Source organism: Taeniopygia guttata, chromosome 15, assembly GCF_048771995.1.
Source record: "Taeniopygia guttata chromosome 15, bTaeGut7.mat, whole genome shotgun sequence".
Taxonomy (NCBI): domain Eukaryota; kingdom Metazoa; phylum Chordata; class Aves; order Passeriformes; family Estrildidae; genus Taeniopygia; species Taeniopygia guttata.
Window position 1 is genome coordinate 10,811,280 of NC_133040.1, and position 14,007 is coordinate 10,825,286.

A 14,007-nucleotide genomic window follows, 5' to 3' on the forward strand; every position below is an offset into this window, starting at 1 on the left:
ACCATCCCCATCCACAGCACTGTGAATACAGGCCTCCTTGAAATCTTACTGTCCTGGGAGACAGAGCCTGGCAAGACTATAAAGTGCTTCCAAGCCCATGAAGTGGCTACATTAAAAAAAAGCAAATATAATGCTGAATGCACAAATGTATACATTGGGTAACAGATATTTACTGGACTTGTTACCCGCCTGAGCACATTATGGCTCTAACTACTTGCAAATAACAGGCCTAGAAAACAAATATGTAATTTTTTTTTCTTCTCCTTACTCTGACAATTCCAGCTGGTGCAATTGCAACATTAGACTGAGACGTGGCTGGCGTCAAAATCCCCTCTCTTTTTAAAGGTGCTGGAGTTACAATCACAGCTCTGGACTGTCCCTGAAAGGCAGCTGAAGAACACAATTCAGTTAGAATAGTTAATGATACAAAAAAAAGGATGGAAATTATATTGTATGAAATAACTTGACATTGCATGGATCAATGGGCATCTATTTGGAACTATTTCACCGCAGTATAAAATGCACCAGTCTTCCAATAATCTCAACCCCTTCAACTCAGTACAAAGGATTCAACACTCCATCTATTTCTGAGTTTTTTAACATCACTGTCACTGTTTCACAGTGAATTTACAGAGGCATGTAGTAATTCTGGGAGATACAAAGTGTCTTTATTCTGTCAGAGCTGGGTTTGACAGGAGGAGGACCATCTTCAGCTCTCCTCTTCCATCCACACTTTGGTATCTCAGGCTTGCTCTGCTGACCCAGGAAGGGTCAATGACTATCTCATGCTTCCTTGTATATATATCTTAAATCCTTTCCCTCAGCAGTTCAGTCTACCAGCTTCTTTCACTGTCTGGCTTTATAGCTGCTTTAGATGACACACGACCACAAGGCAACCAAATGTGACAGGAAATCAGCATCAAAATATGCTCAAGAACCAAGAGTTTTGCAGTTTTTAGGCAGTTTGAGGTAATTCTGAATAGCAGCAAATGTCTCCACATGAATCTGCAAAGATCTTCATGTAACCAATGCAGATGTGCAGTTACTACCATGGCATTCATGCTGACATTGTTCTTGCCCAGTCTAGACAGAATATAACATAGCTTCTGTCTGGGTCTTGATAAAACTGAAGCAAACATTTTTGGCTTCACTCTTGGCTGTACTGGTTCAGCTCTCCTTTGTACAAATAAAGCCATGATGCAGGAGAAGTGTCAGCACAGCTCAGCCCCTGCCGAGCTGCCCCTCTGCAGTTCAGGACCCTGAAGGACACACAGCAGACAGGGAGACAGTGCAGGGTTATCCAATGTCCCCTCCCCTCACAGTCTCACCTGTGCCTGACAACTGTGTTTTGACTCAGCTGGAGTTTCTGCAGAGAGGCCTGGGGAATGCACAAACCTTGGGCCAGCCCTTGCGTGGCTCTGTCTGGAGGAGAGCTCTGTCACTGACACAAGGAGCTCATTCTTTGAGCATTCCCACATCAAAAGCTGGAATCACCACCTTTCCACTGTTCACTGACGCTCAGCTGGACTTATGACACCTCTACTGATCTCAAGAGCCTACTCTTACCAGAGCATTAATGCTGCTGCACGGGGTTGGCCTTTCTGACTTCCACATTAGGGGACCTGCAGCAACCAGCAACAATATTTAGAAGTCGCTTTACATGATTCATGTTTCTGTCCTACATATTCATCTTTTGCAGACTTTCCTCTCCAAATCAGCACATTTATCATGAAGTGGTGATGGCAGTGAAGTTTTGCACCTGATGAGACAATCTGTACAGATTTTTGGGTCCTTATGCCACACAGCAGTTTTAACACAAGATATCATGTATTTTGCTTTACAGTCAGATGATTTTTTTGTCCTGAACACAAATGACAGGCATAAATGCCTCCGTTACAAGTACTGATGTTTATTCTGTTCCCAAAAATAAAGCTCTAGTATTTATATAAATTCTTGGATTTGTCCCCTGAGCTTGATGTCCCAGTAGTTTAAGAACACCATGATCCCCAAATACATGCCATTAATCTAGATGAGAAACAAAGCCACTGGCTATGATGATCTAGAAGTAAATGGTGGAGCACTGGGAAAGTAATATATGGGGTGAGGAACAACACAGGAAGCCCTGAGAAAAGCAGGAGCAAAGGCTTTCTGAAAATGAGTTGCCTACAATCTTTACTAGGTGAGAAATGCATGTCTTGGCTGCTGAAGGTACGTGGAATGTTGGTTTACAACACACTGTAGATAGGAACGTTGCCATTAACACCCTTATGCTATTAATCATGGGCCAAATGACATCCTGGAATTCCATCTTGGGTTTGTTCTTCTACTGAAGCCTGATTTTTCTTTTTGGTGGGTAACCTCACTATCAGGCCCTGGCAGACACACCTACTCCCTAGTAAAGCCTGTTTACCATTACTCCTCCAGGCAGGCTTTTTCTTGAATTATTGTTGCACATTTCAAGTGCCTGAAGTCACTTGGCCCCCAGCCAGCACAAGTCTAAAAACAGATTGCAATATTCCCAAGAAGAGCATTCTGCCTGTCCTGCTCCAGCCTTGAGCATTCCTACAAGAACCACCTCAAGCAAATTCTTGCTTTGTATCGTGTTATTCTCTGCCTTGTGCAGCACCAGTGGCTCCAAATCCCACCCAGTGTGGAAGTCCCAGGTGTTCCTACCCTGATACTCACTCCTGAGTTAAAACATCTCAAGGGTCTCTAGATTGCTTGAGACAAAGATCTCCAGCTCCCTCAGGAGAATCTCCTCCTCCACTTGTGGCTGAATGCTCTGAGGGGCTGTTAATCACAACAGCAACACACCTAAATCCAGAGCTTCTATGGGGCATGAGCACAGAGCTGGTGCAGCCACACAGCCCAGCACAGATGATACAAAAAGAGACCCCCCCTTTTGCAGGTCAGCTTTTCACACTCAACCAAACTGCTTCCAATCTTTGCAGCAGTCCAGAGCATCCCGCTGAACAGTGCAGCCACTGCATTCAGCCAGTGGATTCTAGGGTTCTGTGGACACACTCAGAAGCTCTATTTTAACTCATTATGTAAAGCAAGAAAAGCAAGAAGGTCTTTTCCTCCTGCTAGTCCCACTCAGAAAACAAAACCGTCCTCCCACAGTGCTCCTCACCTGGGGTGATGAAGGCATTCTTTACCACTAAGGACACTGTTTCAAGCTTCGGAGCAGGCACTATTTTTTGTGACTGTTTGGGCCTCGTCCCAGCACTGGCCAGAGGAACAGGTTTGGGGAGTGCAAATGTCAGCTGGGACTGCAGCTGGGGCCGGGGCTGCCCCTGCACAACAGCAGTCTGGAAGGCCAGGTTACAAGGCACTCCTGCCCCTGGCTGCTGCGTGGCCAGCACCAGGCTCTGGCTCTGGCTCTGGCTGAAGGTGGTGGCAGGGGCGTTGTGGGTCAGCGTAGCAGAAGCCGTGTGAGTGATGACTGAGGATTCACAGAGGCCGAACTTGGGGGTTTCTGGAGCAGCGAAGGCGGCGGGCGCGGGGCTCAGGCTGGAGCTGAGCGGCACCGCGGGCAGCGCGGGCTGCTGCTGGGCACCCGTGGGCTGCAGCAGCGGCAGGGGCGATTGGAACACGGACATGAAAGTTTGTGGCCCGCTGAGAGACGAGTCAGGAGGGAAGTCTGGCGGCTGGATGAAAGATCCCCCACTTCTAATGCTGGAACACTGGTCAGCAACGACGTCAGGAATGACAGGAGCAGGTACTGAGGAAGGAATCAGTCCATCACTGATGTTCCCTGCTGGAAGCGTGCTGGGTAACGAACCCGCTGGCAGGCCAGGAGACTGAGAGACAAGGAAATGTCACTGATTCAGACATGTCTGAACTTCTCCTGAGAGGACATGGCTCATGTCAGAGCCCTCTGTTTGAAACCTCTCTTACCTGGGAAGAATGGCTGCTGCTGTCTGTGGTAGCTGAGCTGACAGCAGACACGGAAGGGAAATAATTACTGGAGCGACTGGGCGTGAATAATTCTGAAATATTAAAATCCAATTATTAATTTTCTACTTTTCATACTTAAGATACAGCATTGCTAGATCCTAAAATTCACAGGAATATCAGTAATATTTAGCAAATAATGAAATCATGAGCTTTTTGCTTCATACAACTGCTGTTGACTGAGTAGTGAATTGCTGTCTTCCAGAGGAACTGATCTCTTTGAGGCTGACTCCTTCAACTTTCATGCTAACTGGGACAATGCAAAAATCAATCCTGTTAAAGGTTCATCTACACAGAGAGAGCCAAGATCTGATCCTCAGTGAGTGCCACAAAGTACAGTTATCTGATGCAGACTGCTTGCAGAGCCAGCAAACAGACATAACTCTTTCTCTTTACTTCCATTAAGATCCATAACCATCAAAGATGTCAGCAGTAGTTTAATGTTATATGGAATTAACAGTGCCATAAAACATTCGAAGACAAACAAAATGTTAAATGTCTTCATTGCTAAGAAGTGTGAAATGGGGAAACCTTAGATGTTTGTAACACTTCAACGTTTTTTAAAACCTAGTTCATAAATCACTGCAATATTTAAGAAATTAATGAACTCTATATATTATTCTTACCCTGAAAAGGCTCAAAAGTGTCCATAAAATCAAAATTTGGCTGGAGAGGAATAAGCCCTGGTTGAATCATGTCAGCATTTCCTAAGTGTCCTGCAAAATTCAGGAGACAGATTAGATTAGCTTCCCATTACTCACATATTAATAGCAGCAGGAATAAAACATTCCACAGCCAGGCTTGGCCAAGATGTTACAGAAAAATTGCTGCTGAAAGGAACTGAGCATCTGCTTCTCTTCAGAGCTACAGCAAAGTCCCAATATCAAAGGCACTGGGGAATGAAACTTTCAATTACTAAAATGGAAGAAGTGAAACCTGAAGGCTCTAACTGAGCTGCACTACACACAGCCTTGCTGGGAAGCACAGTCTGACCCACCACAGCTCATAACAGAGTATTTTAAAGTAAACCATCACCCGTTTCATTTGCCTTGAGTACAATTCATGTAAACCATGGCTGCTCTGGAGTTGCTCAGACATCCATGCAGCAAGAGTGGGGAACAGTGGACATGTGCTTCCCATCAGAGCCTCCAGACAGAGTGGAACAGCTCTTGGGATTGTTTGTACAGATGAAACCTGCACTGGTTCTACCAGACAAAGCCAAACAAAAATACATAGGCACTCCCTTAAAAATACACACACAACTATGCTTTGAGATAAATCACAATGCCTTCACCACTGATAAAGTAAATACTGCTCATTACAGATTTATTCAGAGCAACATTAGAGGGCAAAGCTGGGAGCAGCAAGTAAGAAGCTGAGACAGAAATTAAATTTGGATCATTGGTTGGGATTCTATAACCTACAGAATCATAGGACAGCTACATTCCCTGACTTGTTTTTATCTGTATCAGCAGTATAACATAGATTTCTTAGGCAAGATTACAAGAGCACCAAAGCAACAAACCAGAGTTTTTGTAGGGGTTCTCACTGCAACATAGCTACAGCCAACAAATACCTATGTCCCTGGAATTTGGCCAGGAAACCAGCTGATGTGAGGAGAGCGTGGAGAACAGGGTGTCGGTGAACTCGGACATGAGCATGTCCGCATCCAAGAGGCTGTCTTCCTCCATGGGGACAGGGGTTTCTCTGCCATACCTTCTTTTTTGCCAGAGAACCACATCATCATCCTGTCAAAGGAAAGGAAGAGAGGTCAGGCTGCCTAGCAATGCCAAAGCAGTCTGGTGCATATCTATAAAAGCAGCCATCATTTTTCACATTTTTAAAGAAAGAACCTCTCTTTGAAGAGACATCAAATGGACTGAAACACTTCAATGGTGTTTCTGATACATCAGCAACTTCAGCTCACTGAAAAGCACAATGCTCTGGGAAAGGTTTTTGCCCAAAACCCAGACAGTGACTAGAAGGATGTAAGACAAGTAACAACACTTCCTTGTTTGATTGATTACACAAGTATTTTTGCATTCAGTTTAACAATCCCTTGGTTTGAATAAAGATTAAAAATAATATGACTAGCAAGAATGCCAAAACCAACCCCTGTCTTGTGAGATGTATCTGAAACTCTGACTCGCAGTGAAGTGTAATTGTACTCCGAGTTTGCACAAGACACCTTTTGCCCATGAAAAATACAACACAATGTGACTTGGCTTACCCATCCTCACTATAGGCTGAGTTAAACTGCACTGCCTTGCAAAAACAGCAGAACAGTGCTTCTGATCAACTGTTTATATACCCAGAATAGGTTTGGTAGTTGAAGGGGACACACTAAATGGTGATACCACTGTTCTTTAACCATTCTGTTCTTTTATAGGATCCTGGCATATTATCTGCCTGAACTGTGGGCACAGCAGGAAGATCTGCAAAACACAGTTCCCACATCTTCACAGATCCAGTTACACAAGCAAAGCAGCAGTGCCAGTTACAACTCAGTAACAAGATGAAATCACGTGCCAGCCCACAAAGAGATCGATCTCTCTGGGCATGTAATGCTGATTCCCATTTCTTCTGCCACAGCATTTTACATTCAACCTCTCCTCCATCCAATTCAAGCTACAAATCTCACATTGCTCTCTGAACATTAAGGTGTCTAACCTTAATTAAATCTTAAGCAAGATGCTCATATTTAGATTTTAATCAAAGCAAGCTACTGCACGTTACAGCTTTGTTATCTACTGTGGGTCCTAAAAGCATAAATGTTGCCACTTCTCAGAGGTGTTACCTACCCTGACCAAACTTGAAAGATCTTCATCTTTGTGTTTCTGTAACTGCAAAAGGAGAACACAAAAGATAGTGAAGTCAGAATAGGCTCTATGTGCCAGTGGAAGACCTGATTTTGCAAAATTTTAAGACCCAATCATGCACAATCAGTCCCAGCACAATAATTTTTAGTTAAGTGGAACTAATCAGATGAGCATGTCTGTACCAGCTTATCATCTGTTTTAAGTATTCTTGCATGCCAGAAAAAGTGATAGAAAAACTCAAAAAGCAACAACATACTGAGCAAGCTCAAGCAAACTACTTTCACTATGTAAAGCAACAGACCCTTTTCTTGAAGTATGTTCTCCACTTGTGGTATTCCCTAATGACTATTTCAATTCTTCGTTTCCAGTATTTCCCTTCTGTTGCAATGGCCTGAGAACACAAACACATACCATGAATTACACGGAATCACGTAAGGGCTGAATATTCAATACATTTCCAAGCAAATATTCAGGCATAAAAAATGCAAAAGAAAGCATGCTAATTCTCTTTGAGCTCATGTATCAGCAGCCCACACTGTCCCAGAGTTCAGCTATCACAGAGCAAATCTGACAGTACTAACTTCATCTTTCCCACAAAAACCAAACACGAGGTGACATGTGACTGCACTGTCAGCATCTCCCACAGCAGCTCAACCATAACCAAGAGTTAAGAAATGGCAAAAAAAAACCCTTTAAAATTAATTTACTGAAATATAATGTATAAAGCATACAATATCCTGTGATTTTCACAAGGTCACATGCAGACACACATAAGCAAAAGCTGCTACGAATGACACAAAGCAATAGAAATCCAATGTCCAGCTCAGGGGGGACCTTGCAGGCCACACACTGATGGCAACAAAAGGATCACATGATATGGGTCTTCAATGTATCACAGAAAGCACTGTGTAAGTTGGGGAGAGGAGACTAATGAGAGCCTTAACTTTGTGTTCGAGGGTCACTTTCAACACAAACATCAACACTGTTCTTTCAAAAACCTGAGACAGTTCCACAAACTCATCTGGAACTCCTCTGAGTTATAAATTACTCTAGAGTTATGCAGTATAGAGAGAGCCACACATTGCCACATCAAGGGCCTCACTGGTTTTCTGCAAGGAGCCAGAGGGCAGATGTTAGTTTTCATTTATGTTTACAGAAGCACAAAAATGAAAGAATGCAAACTCATATTTTATCTGTCTGTGAAACTACCTCAACAGAAAGAAAGAAATTGCTTATTCTCTTGAAACCACACCTCTCCAATTACATAAAATACAGAAAACTCTCCCAGGGTCACTTAGACTCAATCCTGAAAACAGTCATCACTCTGACTTCCCACCGAGTCCCAGTCAGAAGACAGCAGTGGCTGTCAAAACCTTAACTATTCAAATAGCACTTCTATGACTTATGATTCATTAAACTACAATATTAACATAAGTTACACAGATAACAAAAGTCCTGCTGGTTGCACCTTGATCATCCTAATGTGATGAACTCACAAAACCGGGTTCACTCTGCTTTTAATGGTTCCTTCTAAATAAAAACAGAGCACAGATTGGCTATTCTACCCTTGTTCCCAGCAGACCAGAAAATCCTGTTACAAACTCCAGAGCTCACTGGGCTGTTCCCAGGGTTTCACACACCTCTGGCCGCCGGTGCTCATCGACATCCACGGAGCCGTCCAGAGGGGTCACAAAGTGGCACACGGGGTTCTTGCGCTTCTCCAGGTCTGAAACAACAACGACAATGCAAGCGCTGAGCACGGGCAGGGCCTGCAGAGCTGTCACTTCAGCAGCCAGGTGTGACAGGGAGCTTAGCCAGGATTCCCTCCCAATGAACAACACCAAACAGGGAGATCTCGGGCTGTGCTTGGAGCGCTCGGCACATCCTCAGTGTGGGCACATCCAGGAAAGACCCGATTCAACAGCATTGGCTCTGGAACATCAGACCTTGAGCAGATTCCCAAGCTTTTCACTAGACAATAATTTCAGTTCTCTCGTTCTCACCGGTGTCTCAGGGAAGACCCGCCCCAGCACGGTACTTACACTGCATGTACCAGGCCCTCCAGATGGCGTTATTGAGACGGATTTTATCTCTCCACTGAAGCTTCAATCCCTTAAAATTTTTCCATTTTGGTGAAACCAACCTTCCGCTGCAACAAAACAGACAACAAATTATTCTGCTTTCGGTTTTTCTCTCTCCCTTCCTTTCAAGACAGAGCATCCCCCTAAACGAGCCAAACTGTCAACAGATGAAACAACAAGCCATGCTTGGCCACAGCTCACAAAGGCAGGAGCCAGAGATGAATCCAGTCTTCAAGTGTCCCCCGTAAGAACTAAAAACTGTCACAACTGGTCTCTCCAACTTCAGCAGGAATGAAATTAATTTCACCCACACTTTACTCTTTGCCAATATCACACCTTTCTAATCCCCACCTATGAGCTTCCACCAACTGCCATTGAGATTATTTAAAATTCAGAAACTTCTTCATGCTTGGTCAGATACGGTTCCATTCGATTTTCCAGGCTGGAAACACTGGAAAGAAGGAATGAAATGCCAGTTCTGGCCTAAGAAAAAATATAACCCATCAATTCTACACTGCTGGTAATCGGAGCTGGGCACAAAGGAATACCAACAGGCTAGAAAGGGTAAGTTTTCTCTGAGGAATGGCAAGGCTGGAAAAAGAAATGATTTGTGTATAAATGCTCCTGGGAGGTAGAAGGGAAATGGAAGGAAAAAGGAAGAAGTAGCAGGGACTCTAGTAAGCACTGTATAAACACAAACTACCCAGCCCTTAAAACACACCTTTATGAATCATTAATCCATACTACTGACAGGGCAGAGAAGTAGGAAATACTCATAACACAGTAAATTCTAAGCCAGAGATTAAAGTATAGGAACTGTGCCTATCCCAGGTTCTCTCTCTTGTTTTGGGGGTGTTTAGCCCCACATCTTCCAAGTTTATGTCTCCTATGCCGTTTGTGCAACTTTGCTATGAGGGAATTGGACCAGCAGTACCAACTGCAACCCACACAAGAACGAAGGAAACAGGTACACCTTGACACACTACGAGCATCAGGTCAAGTGGTCATGGACATGAAGGAATGGCAGGAGCAATGTCACCTACAAACACTCTGCCCTCTCAGAGAGATCCCCTGAGCACATGGTCAGGCAGGAATGGTCTCTGCCATGAACTGCAGTGGCAATGGCAGCAAAAAAACCAGCACAGACAGTGCCCTGGCACAGGCCATTTGCCTCACACGTTCAGTACAAATGAACTCAGAGAGGAATTATTTATCCTTAAAAGCTCATTTCACATTTAATTCTAAAACCGCTGTGCAAATAGGAAGTACATCCTACAGAAGTGCAAGGCACTTCCCTTGGCTCACCAAAGCCCATGCATAGAGCCTGAGGGTGGAGAACTGATAATTCCCAGTTTCCTATTTGGTCTGGAAAACCTCCCAGCAGCAGCTCTTTAAAAAAAAAATCTTTTAATAAAACTTGCAAGACTAGAAACAAGTAAAAAGTCCTCAGCTTTAACAAAAGCAACCAGAATGCCAGAGCTGCCAATAACAGGGTATTAAGCTAACATTTTTTCACGTATTTGGCTCACCATTTCTTTCCTCCCTTGCTGACACCACAACTGCTCTCACACTCAGGTACTCCCACAACTCTGACAGTAACAGAGCAGCAAATGCCAGGCTTCAGCCAAGAGATAGGTAAAGAAAACCAACTCTGCTCTTTCAATTTTACTACTATATAAAATGTCAGTTGTGGCAACAGGTTGTAGCAATGCACCAGTAGATGAGTTGTTGCCTGATTTTTTTTTCCTCTCCTTGTCTTCTTTAAAAATAAACTGTAATGTTCTTGTATGCACAAGGAAGCAGATGCAGAGACCAGGTAGGAACTGCACTAAAAGGATAATTCCCAGCAGCAAGAGAACAAGCAAGTGACCAAGTTGTGAGCCCTGTCCATGCCCAGCTGCCCCTTTGGGGGTTACACTGGACCATGCTACAAGGCTCTGCTGCAGCCTCTGAACACTGGTGCTTGACTTAAAAAAAAAAGTGTACCCAAAATAGAACATGAGCACCCCCAAGACAAGCAGACTTGCTGGAGCAAGCAACTTCAGTGACTGGGAGTGAGAGCAAACTATGACAACTATTAGCAAGAAATAAAAAAATCATTGTTAATGTACTTTTGCTGTCACTGTGCTTTAAGACACTCAGCACCATCTGTATGGTCACAGATATTTAGGAAATCCTTCTGGATTATTTCTTTTCAGTAGTGCATCTATACTCCACTCTTTGAAATATATCTCCTAAATTTCAAGACTTTTAGATAATGGAAAGATCTCCAACTAGTTCATCTCACTGGTACCCAGCCACTGTGTCAGGGCAGAGAGTGGATCTCCACCCATTTAATATTTCTCCCATCACTGCAAACTACCCAACACCTTTGGTGTTCACTGCACAGCCAGCTCTGCTTCAGAACCACTGCACACCTTGTCTTCCAAACCCAGACTAAATCACACCTTTTCCTGTTTCTCATCTGTACATTAACAGTCTGGAGAGAGGAGATTAACGTGCTGATGCATCACCAGCACTGACAAAGTGCCCACATGCCTTTGACTAAGAAATCTGTCAACTTAATGTTCATCTCTTCACAGCTCTATGTGACTCGACAGTTTGCCAAAGCAACAAAACTCTAATAATCTGCACTCAGAATAACAAGAGCAAATGCTTTTCTATAAAAAGACGAAAAGGAACTGCAATCAAGTCTGGTACACTCCTTGCATCTTCAAAGAGCTAATTAAAACTGGAATTAAAACACAAATAGTTCAAAATATTTTCAATTACATTCTTAGAAAATACTAAACAAGACTAGCACATCAAAAGAAGGAAGTGATTAAGAACCTATTCTTAAAATAATTATTATTTTTAGTTCCCATGGGAGCAAAACAAAAGTCCAGCTCGAGGTCATAAGTGAAATTACTTCAGCCTCAGTGGAGAGGAATCAGCATGAAGCTGACAACAATATTTAGACACTACTCCAAATTCCAAAGTCAGTGTAAAGTCAATTACTTTGAACAGCACTGTGACTTGAGAGCAGCTGCCTAACTGAAAGCAGTCTTCAGATTTTAAATCAGCAAAACAACAAGGAAAAAACCCAAACAACTGGAGAGACCATCTGGCTGCTGCTCCTGTCAGTTCTGTAAGATCACACCAACTCCTACAGCAAATGTGGAGCAACTTCCCAACAGGTGGATGCTCACCATGTACCTGCAGCACAACCCAAGAGCACCCCCGTGGTCCTGGCCCCCCGTCCAACAGCTGCTGCAGCTCTGCAGGGATGCTGCTCCCAACAAGGGGAGCAGGAGAACATCCCACGGGAGAACTGAACCCAACAGTGCACGCCAGGACAGCTGCCCCACAGCTTGTGGGAACGCTGGTGCTGCACAGAGGGTGCCCGAGCTGAGCAGCACAGGGAGCCAAGCTCCTGGGTGCATCCTGCAGGGGATGCTGCTGCCAGCAGCTCAGCTCATGTAAGTATTGCTGGAAGAATAGGTGACTTTCATATTCTCCTCACTATCACACACAGATCAAATCAAGGCAGCTGAAAACCATCTGATGGGTGACTTGCAACGCATTCCAGCAGCTCAGCTCAGTCTCCCATGTAGAAATCTCCACCTCCCGAGTCCAAATGTCCTCATCAAGTGATTTGATCACAGCAAACCAGCCAAAAGAGCTCCAGCTCAGCAGCCAAAAGCGCTGGAAATCCCCTTGGACACAGGCCTGTCACAGGAGAGGCTGCAGGCACCCAAGGCTGCCACTTCCATCTGTTGCCATTTTCACCAACGAGTCCTGGATAAAGCAAGAGAGGCTGCAGTCCATTGCCAAGGTTTTCTACATGCATTTTCCCAGCTCAGGAACTACACCTCAGGCAACTGAGATCCAAGCAGGCAGACAGATAACAGGGCACTGATCTCTCACAACTCTCCATTTCTAAAACTCCAGTGAAAGCAGCTGTGTTTTAAAACAACTACAAACCTTCAAACATCACAAAATTTGCAGCAAAGTACAAGAAACAGACTGTGTCTGTGAGCGTCACCTGATTCCCTTCAACACCTTTGATTTCTAAATTTTTCTTCAATCAACTGAAATGTAATTAGGGAGCAGGTTTGTATTCTAACAGTACCCTGAGACTATCCATTTACAAGCAAAGTTTTGCCTCTGAGAATCTCATTGTTTTGTTCCAGGTTAATACCACTCAGTTAATGATCTCACAGGGTATTTTAGTGATGCTTTGGACTCGGTACAGATAAGGCAAAGGCGTGACCCTCTTTCTTAACAGATACACGAGATGCCATTCACTGTTGAAAAATTTAAACCAGCAGTAGCCCTCCCTAGCACTGAAACAACACTCAATTAATAAACTCAATGCAAAACTCCTTCCAACATCTGTAGAAGCAGGATCAAGCTTTGAGATGAGGTGACTCACAACAGAAGAATCCCCTGTTCTCCTCCCTTAATCAGAGGATTTTAATATGGACTTCAGTCAGCACAAAACCACAACACAAGCACCCTCTGGATTTGGGCAGAAAGGGACATCTATCTGCATGCAAACCCAGAAGAAATTTAGGGGTTTTTCATTACTTATTAGCATTAAGAAACGCCAGCATTTCATGAAACTGGTTTCTACAAAGAGCACTGAAGGGGCAGAGAAGCAGACTATATTCTCACTTAACAGGTAGTTTGAATACATGTCAATTAAGTGGAAACTGTATAGTATAGCATGGTAGAGCTTATGGGTTTTACACAGCTCAAATGTTTTATTCAGCCGTTTCTGATTCAACTTGCAGTTCCCAATTTTTTATCTCCCTCAAAATGCTCACAACAGTACCATAGCCTTATGTTTAAATCCTTTTCTAACAGCAGGCAATAGGGAAGACTTTGCTGTAAACATCAGCCTGAGAAATCCCCTTTTCCTGTTCAGAAAAATTTAAGTTCATTCTCCACACCATGACGTGTAAAAGTCGCTGAGCAGGAATTGCAGCTGGGAAGCAATCTTAGGGTTGTAGTGAACTAAATGCTGCATCAAGTAAGAAGTTTATAAAATACCCTCTGAGGACGGAATGCAGGATCTCCTGCTTAAAATAAAGAGTGAATTACATGCCCGTGGCTACAAAGTGTGTGAGTGACACAGTAGAAGTAGGGCATAGATTTTTTTTTTATGT

General features: G+C 43.7%; 1 protein-coding gene across 1 annotated transcript in view; it reads right to left on the reverse strand.

The window, feature by feature from the left end:
* Nucleotides 1-14,007, reverse strand: part of MLXIP (MLX interacting protein) — a 44,747-nt gene that overhangs the window by 13,218 nt on the left and 17,522 nt on the right. The window contains exons 2-10 of the mRNA XM_030285491.4: nucleotides 8,819-8,925; nucleotides 8,417-8,502; nucleotides 7,078-7,167; nucleotides 6,759-6,800; nucleotides 5,534-5,705; nucleotides 4,584-4,673; nucleotides 3,901-3,992; nucleotides 3,134-3,803; nucleotides 269-390 (exon numbers count right to left, since the gene is read on the reverse strand). Coding sequence (XP_030141351.2) covers nucleotides 269-390; nucleotides 3,134-3,803; nucleotides 3,901-3,992; nucleotides 4,584-4,673; nucleotides 5,534-5,705; nucleotides 6,759-6,800; nucleotides 7,078-7,167; nucleotides 8,417-8,502; nucleotides 8,819-8,925 — 1,471 coding nt within the window. The remainder of the gene's footprint in view (nucleotides 1-268; nucleotides 391-3,133; nucleotides 3,804-3,900; nucleotides 3,993-4,583; nucleotides 4,674-5,533; nucleotides 5,706-6,758; nucleotides 6,801-7,077; nucleotides 7,168-8,416; nucleotides 8,503-8,818; nucleotides 8,926-14,007) is intronic.